Raw genomic sequence first — 12155 nt, 5'->3', positions numbered from 1 at the left:
GTAAGAACTGCATGGACCTCTTGAAAATCTTGTTACAATAATACATTATCTGACAGATTTAATGTCTGAATAAGATAGCCAAGTTTAATAAAATTCATAATTTTATAAAAAGTATAGAAATGTTTTGTAGTCTATTTAAACCATTTTAAGAGTAAAGAAATATTTAAGGAAGAATCTTAAAGTAGTAAATATTTATCATCTAGATGCTGGACTTACGTTGAGTGATAATTTCAAAATGTTAGTACTGCGTGGAACTCTAACTTGCATAATATTGGTACGTCAATATAATTATAATTTTTAATATATATCGGTAACAATAATACAAAATTGTGTAATGAAAATTGCTAAAAAATAATATTTTACAATTTATTTTTTTATTCTCAATCTATTTTTAAAAAACGGTAGCACAGTGGGGTCGAGGCACAGTGTAGACAAGGTATAGATGGGATAAGTATACATGATATTTGACAGTGATTAAAATCACTATCATAAGAAACGCTTCGATATCAAACGAAAGGAAATTACCTAAGGTTTCAATATAAAAAAACATTATTTTGATTTGTTAATATTTAAGTTATGACAGTTTTATGTACAAAAAACATTTTTATAGAAGGTTATTTTAATCGCAAATATTACATTTTTTTTTTAATTTTGACAGCAATTTGCCCATGGTAGATAAGGTGTCGGGACAAATTTTTTTTTTTATTTTATAGTACATAAAATAAGCTTTAATTTTATATATTTTTAAAGGACGCAGTATTTCCGGGACATTTTCAAAAGTTTAGTTGAAAAAGATCTATGTTTTTTACAATATTTCAAGTTTTGAACGCCCCCTATTAATGGGGAAATTGTCCAATTTTAATAAAAAGTATGTCAAATGAAATATGTACTTATAATTTATTTAGAAAAAAAAAATTTGTGCTGATAATTACATTTTTCGAATAGTTATAGCACATTTAAGTTGAAAATCGAAAATTTTAACACAAAATTAGCGTTTTTTAACTACGGCAGCCGTTTACATGCAGAAGATAAAGTGTCGGGACAAATTTCCTTTTTTTATTTTATAGTAAAATAAAATAAAATAAGCTTTAATTTGATATATGTTTAAAGGACGCAGTATTTACGAAACATTTTCAAAAATTGAGTTGAAAAAGTTATTTTTTGTAAAAAAGTTACTATTTTAAATCCCCCCAGTGAGCAGGTTAAGTGTTAGATTTTCAAAAAAATGATATCAAATGAAAGGGAAATATCTAAGATTTTAGTATAAAAAAAATTATGTTGATTTGTTTATTTTTGAAAATGTTATGGAAGTTTTAAGAAAAAAAGTGAAAAAAATGACAAAATTTATCGATTTTTAAATTTGTAATTTTTGCTGGGAACGAGGGAAAATTTTTCAATTTTTAAGGGTAATGTCTTCAATTAGATACGACTTGTGATCTTTTGGTTTTGGTTTTGGTGATGTTATATTTACTAATTTATGATATTACTTTATAGTTTCAATAAAAATGAATAAATAGCCAAATTTGTATTTATTTGCATACATAAAACAAAATAAAATATACACAAAATAGTGTTGATGTAATTTTTTTATTTAATTACTTCTATAAATAACAAACCCCAAAAAATTTAATATTGTACAATATTTTGTGAAAATATTTAACCTATAATAACTCTAAGAATTATTAATGAGCAAATTTGAATCATTTTGAATTCAATATTATTTATAATATAATATATAATTTTCAATATTATGAACAAGACCTTATTTTTTTAAAAAATCTGTTCAATACCTTTTTGTTAATTTATTACTAATAGTTAGCTATAAATAGCTAACATGCACCAAATTACGTTTACTATTCCATTTTATTTATAATGTACCATTTTAACGATACTATTACAGAAAAGTAACTTTTAACAGATGTATTTAATATATATACTTAGACTCTGAAAATATGTTTTACATAGACATTTACCCATACTTCAATCGCTAAGTGAATAGAATAGTATCTTAAGTATTCATTAATAAATCTATGAAAAATAATACATCGGCAAATATTCTTTTTAAAGTAAATTTACTGAAACTTTTAATATTTATTAGTTTGAAATTGATTAAATAGTGCTATTGATACTGTTAACACTATCTGCTATTTTCAAAATCTTACAATAATATAGTTTTATAAAAAAAGTTGACAAAATTTATCATAACATATTAATGTATGAGTTCTCTAGTCAGAATTCAAGGAGACTTACTTTAAATACATCTCATAGCTATTAACGGATACCTCCTTTAATATTTATATGAAAAATTAGTATAGTAATATGAAATTCTCAAAATGGTATAGATAATAATACCCTTAACTCTCTATCGCATCTATTCATTATGCTCAATTTGAAGTAAATTATGTTCTTTCTTATTTAAAATACTTTTGTAAAAATAAAATATATCTATCAAAGTTTCTTTAATAGATGTTGCTAATTAATCATTTTTTAAACTAATTTAATGTTGTACTTTGTAATAATCTGATTAGTGTGAGAACAAATTAGGTAAGATTGGTTTCATTAAGTTACTAAAAATGATAGTTTTGAATTCTATAAAATGATTTCAGTATTATAACAAGCTTGTATCTAAAATGACAAATATTTGTATCAACTCGTGGGAAATAAAAACGATGATAATATGTTTTTCCATCTACCCTACTTTGTTAAATACTATAAAAATTATAAAATACGACATTATTGAAAATTTGAATTGCAAATCACTTATTTGGTACAGCTCACAATGTGACCATATTATTAATCAATTTAAGCTCTTTATTTAAGACAAACGTTGGAAAAAAACAATTATTGAATACTTATATTAATTAAATATTAACGTTTCGTTAAGATATCCATATATGCCAATTGAAATAATTATAAATCTGAAGATCTAAGTTTTGTTGATTTGTATTTTAATGTTTATCGACCTTGTATGGCAAGTTAATTCTATTTGTAATTTAAGTGTATGTCTTTAAAACAAGCGTTTTTATAGTACATATCCATGTTGTACTTCATAAGGTAATGTTGTAATAGACCTTGAGTCACAAAATATGTGAAAGTGTAAGACATGTCTTTCTTTAACACTAAAAGTTGCTAATTAATCATTTTTTAAACTACTTTAATGTTGTACTTCTAACTATCATTAAAAATTGTACATACATTCTATTAACAGCAATATTATTAATATTAGAAATTAACTAATATTAAAAAGTTCTAAAAATCATGTTTAGCATAAACATTTTTTATTCTATGACAATAGTAAAAAAAATATAAAAATGTACAATTAAATAGTTCAGTAATAACATATATAGTATAGTTCATATAGTTTCATAGTTAAATAATACATCGAATTTATTCAAAGTAAATTCAGTCTTTAAATATTTGGTTATATGGTGCTCGCTGGAAAAATTGCTTGGAAACACCTGTAAAAGCAGCAGCAAAAGCAGTTTCAAAGTTGGGTTGCAATTCTCCTAAGATTTCTTTCCAATTATCATTTAAGAATGTATTCATATTGGCGCCTATAAAAAAACATTTATGAATACACTGTAAGAAATGTTTAAACAATTCTTGCGTTTTGATATACTTTATATATTTTAAAATATACTTAAATTTTACAAACAAATAATGTAAGTTTGACATAATGTATTATAAATTTGTACACAAGTATAACATTTTTATCACTATTTTCCTTTACATTGTATGCGTTAAAAACTTCCAGTACGTTTATGTAAAAATTCAGACATTTTTTTTAAGAGTGTAATAATCTAACAAGATTTTTTATTCTTGTTTTACCTAAAACTTTATCTCCTTTGAATAGATTGTCTAACTTCAGGCGCATAAGTGTTGTTGAAAATCGGAATACTAAATCTGTGATTTCTAAGTACACTTGTCCATTTTTCGTTATAGTTTTAAGATAAATATTAATTTTAGCTTTGAAATTTTCTGTAAATCACATTATTTTTGGTTATAAATTAGGTACTTAAAATGTGTAGCGTGTTACGTGTCGCAAAATTAAAAATTGAGTTAATCTCAGAAAGATGTTTTAGGTAGCCTAATAACATATATAACATATCAGGAGAAAATGTGTAAAGGATGTCCCAGTAGACATTTTAAACTTAGATTTCAGAAAATAATGAATAACTCAAAATCAACTTGACACTTACCACGATATCATTTCAAGTCTTTAAGTAATGAATATTAACTTTTAAAACATATTTACCAAGAACAATTTTACTTAAACCATTTCCAGTAATAGGTAGTATAATTACTTTGCCTTTAATGTCATAATTGCCATCTAAAACCATTGGTTTATCAAAATTAATATCTAATGTGATATTGAATTTATCCAAATCGACACTATTGACATATTATTTCGTAAATACAAAATCATAAATACTTCAATAATTTAAAAATCAAATAATAATTACTTGACATTTTGAATTTTAGCAGTTCCTATATTAGATATATCTAAATCCTTAAAGTTTAATTTAATACTAACAGGTCCAGAACCTTGATCAATACCTAATGATGAAATTCTAAGAGGATCTACAGAGATTAAACCAAGACTAGGAACACCTGAAAGAATAGACAAATTACACTATAAAAATAACATTTATTTTTCATTAAAAAAACTAGAAGTAAAACAAAGTTATAAAAAATATTGAATTATTCTAAAATGCAAATTTATTAAAAAAAAATCGTTAAAAATACATATAAAAAACCCAGCACAATAGGGTCGCGGGACAGTGGTGACGTGGCAGTTGGATAAAGTATAATGATATCTGACAGTGATTAAAATCACTATCATAAAAAACGCTTCGATGCAAATCTTTCGATAGTGTTTAATTTAAAAAAATTGATGGATTATTCCAAAAGCTACAGATCTCCTATTTCCTTATTTATATCTTGATTACAAGTTTTATGATTTATAAGTGTAATATATGAATATAAATATATAAAAAGGGGAAATGATGTTATTTAAAAAAAAGTATGTCGAATGAAAGAGGGATATAAATATTATTTCTCATAAAAAAATTGTGTTGATCCATACACTTTTCAATAAGTTATAGCATAATAAAATTAAAAATGTAAAATATAAAATCGAGAATTTTCATACAAAAATAGCAATCCGGTAGCCATTTTAATCGTGAAGACTAAATAAAGTTCGAAATTTTTTTTTTCCATAATAAATTATATTACATTAGCTTTAATTTAAGATAAAAGTGTCAGTATTTCTAGAACACTTTCAAAAGTTAAGTTGACAAAATTGTTATTTGTGCGCAGGTAATGGGTCAAATTTATAAAAAAAATATATAAAATGATAGGTAAATACCTGATGAAAATAAATTATATTGACTCAGTCATTTTTAAAAAAGTAATGACAGTTTTAAGTAAAAAAAATTGAAAAATTTTCAAGAATTAGCAATTTTTAAATTTGTAATTTTTTTGGAAATTTCCTCTATTTACGGGGAACGAGGGAAATTTTTTCAATTTTTGAGGGTATTGTCTTCGACAAGATACGATTTGTGTTCTTTTGACGTATCGTTTAAAGAAATCGGTTCTGTTAGAGCTGAGAAAAAGTGGTAACAAACAAAAAAAAAAACACATCATAGTAAAATTAATACCTTCTTAGCTTCTCATCGAAGCTAAAAACAATGTTTTTCATTTCGTAATGTTAATTTTGTTCTTTTCATATTTGAAATAAAAAGAAATATGCACAATAATATAGCTAATAAATGATAAATACTACTCATCAATGTGTACAATTTAGGGGAGAGAGTCGCACATTAGTCTTATTTGAATAACTCCTAAAATTATCAAAAAAAAAATTCAAAATCGAGATAGTATATAACACGTATAAAATCTTGATTTTGAATTTTTTATTTTGTGTAACTTACTGTTAAACAAAACTCACTTAAATTGTTTCAATTATAGTGTACTATTCATAACTCATTAGCTATATTATTATGAATTTTTTTTTCATTTCAATTTTGAAAATAAAAAGTATAAGTTTGAAAATACAACATTGTCTCCTAATAATCAACACTTGCCTTTAACTAAATGAGGTAGAGCACTTTGAAGAGAATCTTTAACACATTCGTTGAATTTTGGATCACTTTTCTTACATTGTACAAATCCTTTAGCTAAAATAAAAAAAAACAAAAGATTAGTTATTTAATTTTCTAATACAAGTACAGAATGTTCGTAAAAGAATCTGCCTTATTACATAAAACTGTATTAATATTAAACAAGTTTAACAATATAGGTAGAAATTGGATGTACTAGCCCATCCAAAATCTAGAAAAACTATACATATTATTGTATTTAAATGAACTTATAAAAAGGAAAATTAGAAAAACTCTACCTCTACTCTACTTATCAATTAAAAATCTAATTATGTAGGAGGTATTGTTTCATGTTTTTTTACGATACAGTTGCTAATATATTTTGAGGTAGCTAACCTCATGTTAAACAATGTTTCCATTAATATAGAGAGTTTACAATGACATTTCTTTATTGAGCTTCCATTCCGTTGTTTCATTATTAAATTAGTTATCGAGAAAATTTTTTTCTTGGACTAAAAAATTTCAATTATTGTAATCACACCGTTAAAGTTTTAAATTTATTTTTGTTCTCATAATACATTGCTAAAAATTATTTATCAGTTTTTGAAAAATGCTACGGAATTATACTTGGAAATTTTGTTTCATTAATTTTTGTTAAAAGTATAATATTTTTACTAAGATATTTTAGTCTGTACATGGTTTATAAAAACAGCTATTGTATAAAAAAAATTGTGCACAATTCGGTAGTACTTTTCAAGACGATTAAAAATTTAAATAGATTATCGAAATTTTAAAACTCTAATTAAATCGAATTAAATTTAATTAAAGTGACATTTTTAGTCAAAACTAAAATAATATTTGTTCATTTAACGATTTACCTAACAAATCTTAATTAGTAAAAAAGAAGATAAATTGCCCAACCTTGAGAATTGGCACACTGTGTGTTGAAATTTTCATTTCTATTACATTAAGCATAGTTTTGCATTAAAAAATACTTTATGTAAGTGTTCAGACCACTTTCAAATTAAATAATGAATTTAATATAATATATTTTATTCATAAAAATAAACATTTTGAACATTTTACTATGTAATAATAATTTGATAGTATAGCTATAGTTTAATTTAGTTAAAAACACAGTTTGATGTAAACATACATAAAACTTAATTAGATTTTTTGATTTAATATAGCTTTATTTACCTCAAAAAATATTATAAAAAGCGAAATTTTCATATGAATTAGCTATTATTTAGAATTCAATGTTAGGGAAAATTAAGTCTTTCGCATTATTACATTTTTTATGAATATTCAAATTTATAAATAAAAATTAAGGAATACTTATAAATTATTAAATTATTTTTAAATCCATATTTTAAATGTGTATAAAATAATAGATTTAAATAATTTTTTTTTACACATTTTCTTTTCCATTAACTATTTCCCTTCATTAACTATCCGCAACTTACTCTCTTCTTTAAAGAAGTTTCTTAACCTTTTAATTTGTTTCAGGCAATTAATTTACCAAATATTTACGTAACCATTGGCTTTATATTCCTACAACTATTTTAAGAGTTATAAAAATATTTCAATACATGTTTATTCATACATTATTGTTGCTCAATTTTTTATATGATATCAATAATTTAATAATTTAATGCAATATAATTTATAAATATTGTAATAAATAAATAATGAATACATATTTTTGTTAAATGCTTTTATTGTTTTCTAAGTATTTATATAAAAGATATTATTTTATTATTTCATTAAAATATTTAAAAATTTTATTCTATACACATTGTCTAATTTTTCAATTAACTCATACAAAACAAATATTAGCTTATCATATTATTACTTAAAATTTTTAATTGTTTGGTCACAACATACTTTTTTGTCTAAAAGGTTTCAAAAAATTCGGATGAGCTAAATCTTTTCCTGTTCATTGACATTGACTTTAAAAATATTTATATTTATTGAAATTCTACATGATTTTTCATTTATTAATATTTTACTTAAAATATGATGTAAGAACAAGTTTGTTTCATTTATTATGAATAAATACAGGTCTACTAAGATTTTCGAGGTGCATAATATCTACCGGTTAGTATCGTACACAAAAATAGTTAACTTCAATTAATCATTTATGTTTAATCAGAGCACCTTTAATACACAAATAAAATCTAATAAAATTATATTTTGGTATTGAGTATAATTTTTGTTAGTCAAAAGTAGTTAATTTAACTATTTCTTAATTTTATCTATTATTCTACATTATAATTTTAATTTACATGTATATTTCGAGTAAAAATATATATTAATTAGAAAAAGAGAAAAATTTGCTTCCGTATCAAATAACTATCGTTTAAGTTTCTTCAAATTTACTTATTTGTAATTTTTTTTTTTCATTTAAGTGTAATTTCCTGTTTTTTTTAACCTTTGAAGCGTATTCCATCTTAACATAAAAGTTCTGACGCGATTGCAATATCAATTTTGGAATTCAAAATATTTGGGATAACATCTGTATATAAGACGTTCGTATCAAGATACGGTAACTATAAACTAGATTCGTTCGGATGGAATAGTCAATATTGCCAAAGTATGGGTCATTGCAAACGACCTTCTGTAAAAAGTGAACACTAAAATACTTATTAAAAAGCGTCCAACAAGTAAAACATTACCAATTTTATTTAAATAAATGAACCAAAGAGCAATACTCAAATTTAAATGAGCCTAAATTAAATTGGCTTCCTTGTTATAATAAATTTATTTATCGAATTAAATTTCTTAAATAATTGAAATGTTTTTAATCATTTAAATTATCTATATAATTATTTGACAATTCTAGAATTAACTAATCAAAATGTTTAAACTGTCAATTGTTTTCGAATGAATGATATATATTTTTTAAAAGTATTTAAATGTATAGAATTATCAAAGTTTATATTTTAATTTTAGAACTCCATGGTATTTAATAAATTAATCTTATAAATATTTAAGATGTATCATTAATAACAAAAACTAAATTTTCTTTATTAATGATTTGTAGTTATATAAAACCAATTTAAATGTAAAAACGTCAACATGATTTCAAAATAAAATGGTTACTATTTTAACGATATATTTATTTTAATCTATTTATTATATCTAAGATATTTATATATATTTTAACTAAACCATATAATGTTGCCATATATATTTAGAAGAACTTACGCAATTTGAATGTTGAGGGTGCAGCAAAAGCAACACTGGAAATGCATACTAGATAGCAAGTGATCTTTAAAGTATCGATAATCATTTTTGTCTTATTTGAAATTACTGAATAAATGTCCTTTGGTAGCGAAAACTCAAACGTTGAGCTATGAATGATACAATGGACAGACAAACATTGACCATACGACTTGAGTGATGCGCTTTATTTATTTGATTTAATGAAGTATTACGCCCCTCTTCAGTAATATTATTCAATGCACGAGATCTTCATGGTCAACGCACAAGTGACCATTGACAAGTTGGATATAATATGCTCACCGGACTCATTAAGTCGAAAAAATACATGATATTAACTTTTTTTTTATAATTAACCTTGGACATTTTGTCTCATTCGTCAAATATGCCTAGACAATAGTAAATATTTTGTTATTTATTTATGATTAAGGACAATAAACAACGTTTAAATGCTTATAATATGAATTGCAATTCAATTAAATGTTTTGCGTCAGTAATTTCTCGTTTCATCAATACCCAAGTAATTATTACACGGAAATATTGGGCAGATTATTAGACTAGTATTTTTTTAATACAGATGGTTCGGTAGTTGTTAGTAATGAATTTTTCTTGAGGGTTTAAGAAGAATCTCGAGAAACTTCGTCACCATGGCCATTAATTGTTAGCTCTTATAAGAGCTAACAACTAATGTGTTGTCACACTCAATAGTCAATAATTTTAAATTAGGATTATGGAAATTATATAGCTTTTGTTAATTTATAGATAAATACAACTTTTAATTTATCCAATGAAATGAAGTATTTGAGAAATATTAATCATCTAGTTTCAAATATAAAACATTTTCATCTATTTTTTATAATAATAACGTTCCGGGCTGAAAGATTAGTTATGAACAAAAAATTATCAAAAATGTTATTCACAAAACGCTTATAATATATACTGAAATGAACCAAGTTTAATAATTTTCTTATGTTATGAAAAATGTTACAGACAGAGTCTGTAATTAATTAATATTTATTATTTAAGAATTAAAGTAAATAACCAAACCTTGTAATTAGTATTTTCATATAGAATTTAACAACCATATATAAATAACAAATTATTAAATAAGTAAAAGAATCCTAATAAATTTATGCTACTACTCTAAATTACATATTAATATTTTTTTTACGAACAATGAACATGTGCGTTTTGCGGGGGATATAAGGATAGATGCCCTCTAGTTTTTAGTTTTAGATTTTGTTATTAAAAAGGTCAATAATGTTGTATAGTTTGGTAATAAAGTAACTGCTTATGTTCTCAGGTTTTTGTAGTCTATTGTGCTCACCCCATACTGAATTTTATGATAAAAACTCGTTCATCATCGAAGTATAATTAGTTTAGCTTTATGGTCTATGGTGTTTTCACATTTATTTTTATAGGATTCTTTAATTATATCCCTACTTTCACAAGATAATTCTGAATATTTGCAGTTTGGTCAGCAACAATACCAGTAGGTATTGTTGATTATTTGGTATTATGACTCCTAATTCTGTTTGTTGACTTCACATTAATCTTTTTCATAGTTTATGATTCATCATAAATTGTTTCATTGTTAGTATGGTTCATCATTAATGTCCCACCACTAACATGGTTTATCATTAGATATCTCATTTCTAGCATCAAGTTTTTAAATAATCCAACGGTTTTCTAAAGAGCTTCGCTATTTTAATATTTATGTTTGTACAGGTTTTCTTTAATTAATTCAATGTGATAAGGTTATATACTCTATGGTGCACCCGGTGCCAAATATCAACGTCACCTTTTGATATAATACCCCCCAGACAAGTTTTTCACACTTAATATTAAGGATTGGGGGCCCTATATAAGAGGTATTACTATTTTAATAAGTGGATTTTTTTGGGAGGCAGGAGGTTAAATCTTGGCCTTTTTTTAAAGTTAGGGTGCTCTCAAAAAACACTTTTGTCTGTAAGACTATTTACTTTGAGAAAATAACAATTTTTAGATTTTTCCCTTTACTTACACTAAAAATCTACCCTTTAAGCTAAATTTTACGTTTATATTTTGAAATGATTTAATATAAAGATCTAAGACCTAATAACAAGGTTTTAAGCTACTATAGCCTAATTTATATTTAAAATTCAAAGCTCTATCTTAAGAGGAAACTGATATATGGGTATTATAAAACCGGGGAAATTGTTTTGTGTAAAGATATACTAATATTACAAGAGCTTTGTTCTTTACATTGCCGCGCCCTCAAATGTTAGTTTTTAACTTAAATAACTGCAGATAACAACATTTTTCGTTATGTTTTTATTAATGATGGGCATTTTCAAATATTTTAAACTATCAAATATTTTTATTATTCGAATATTTTTTGAATGACTATTGAATAGTTCGATAGTTATTATTCGATATTTTTCATCACTAGTTTTGATTTGTGTTTGAATATGACGAAGTTACTTACATTATATATATATATAATATATATATTCATCGTTAATTAAAACCAAAGTTTAACAGTTATAATAGGATAATAATCACTGTGAAATATTCAAATAAATGATTACAATCGGGACATATTTTCATTTCCATTTTTAACTTGTGCATGAAGTTCCTTAAACTTCCTGGAATAATTAATGCCTTATAAAAAATAAACTTCAAATGTCTTAATAAGAAAAACAATCACAGTTGCATTGTCGAGACAAGTATAGATGATATCTGACAATGATTAAAATTACTATCACAAAATACGCTTCGATGCGAATTCGTTAATTTTTTTGTTGACATAGTGTATTTTAAAGTCAAATAATTCATAGAAAAATTATC

General features: G+C 24.0%; 1 protein-coding gene across 1 annotated transcript; it reads right to left on the bottom strand.

Annotated features, from left to right (window-relative positions):
- Positions 1 to 3262: 3262 nt before the first annotated feature.
- LOC126905628 (protein takeout-like) lies at positions 3263 to 9521 on the bottom strand. Its single transcript, XM_050685521.1, has 6 exons — positions 9312 to 9521; positions 6087 to 6179; positions 4464 to 4611; positions 4256 to 4392; positions 3829 to 3978; positions 3263 to 3554 (listed from the first exon to the last, which is right to left on the bottom strand). The coding sequence occupies exons 1-6, from the start codon at positions 9394 to 9396 to the stop codon at positions 3403 to 3405; spliced, it is 765 nt and encodes a 254-aa protein (XP_050541478.1). The 5' UTR covers positions 9397 to 9521; the 3' UTR covers positions 3263 to 3402.
- Positions 9522 to 12155: the final 2634 nt, after the last annotated feature.

Source organism: Daktulosphaira vitifoliae, unplaced genomic scaffold (assembly GCF_025091365.1).
Source record: "Daktulosphaira vitifoliae isolate Bord-2020 unplaced genomic scaffold, ASM2509136v1 Scaffold_4, whole genome shotgun sequence".
NCBI lineage: Eukaryota > Metazoa > Arthropoda > Insecta > Hemiptera > Phylloxeridae > Daktulosphaira > Daktulosphaira vitifoliae.
Note: the sequence above shows the minus strand (reverse complement) of the source record. Positions and strands in the feature narration are given on the sequence as shown.

Coding starts and splice junctions, on each gene's coding strand:
- LOC126905628 (XM_050685521.1), bottom strand. CDS start 9,396: ATGATTATCGATACTTTAAAGATCACTTGCTATCTAGTATGCATTTCC. Junction 4,612..6,086: donor TCTACCTCATTTAGTTAAAG/GCAAGTGTTGAT, acceptor CTATTCTTTCAG/GTGTTCCTAGTCTTGGTTTA. Junction 4,393..4,463: donor GCTAAAATTCAAAATGTCAA/GTAATTATTATT, acceptor ATATGTCAATAG/TGTCGATTTGGATAAATTCA.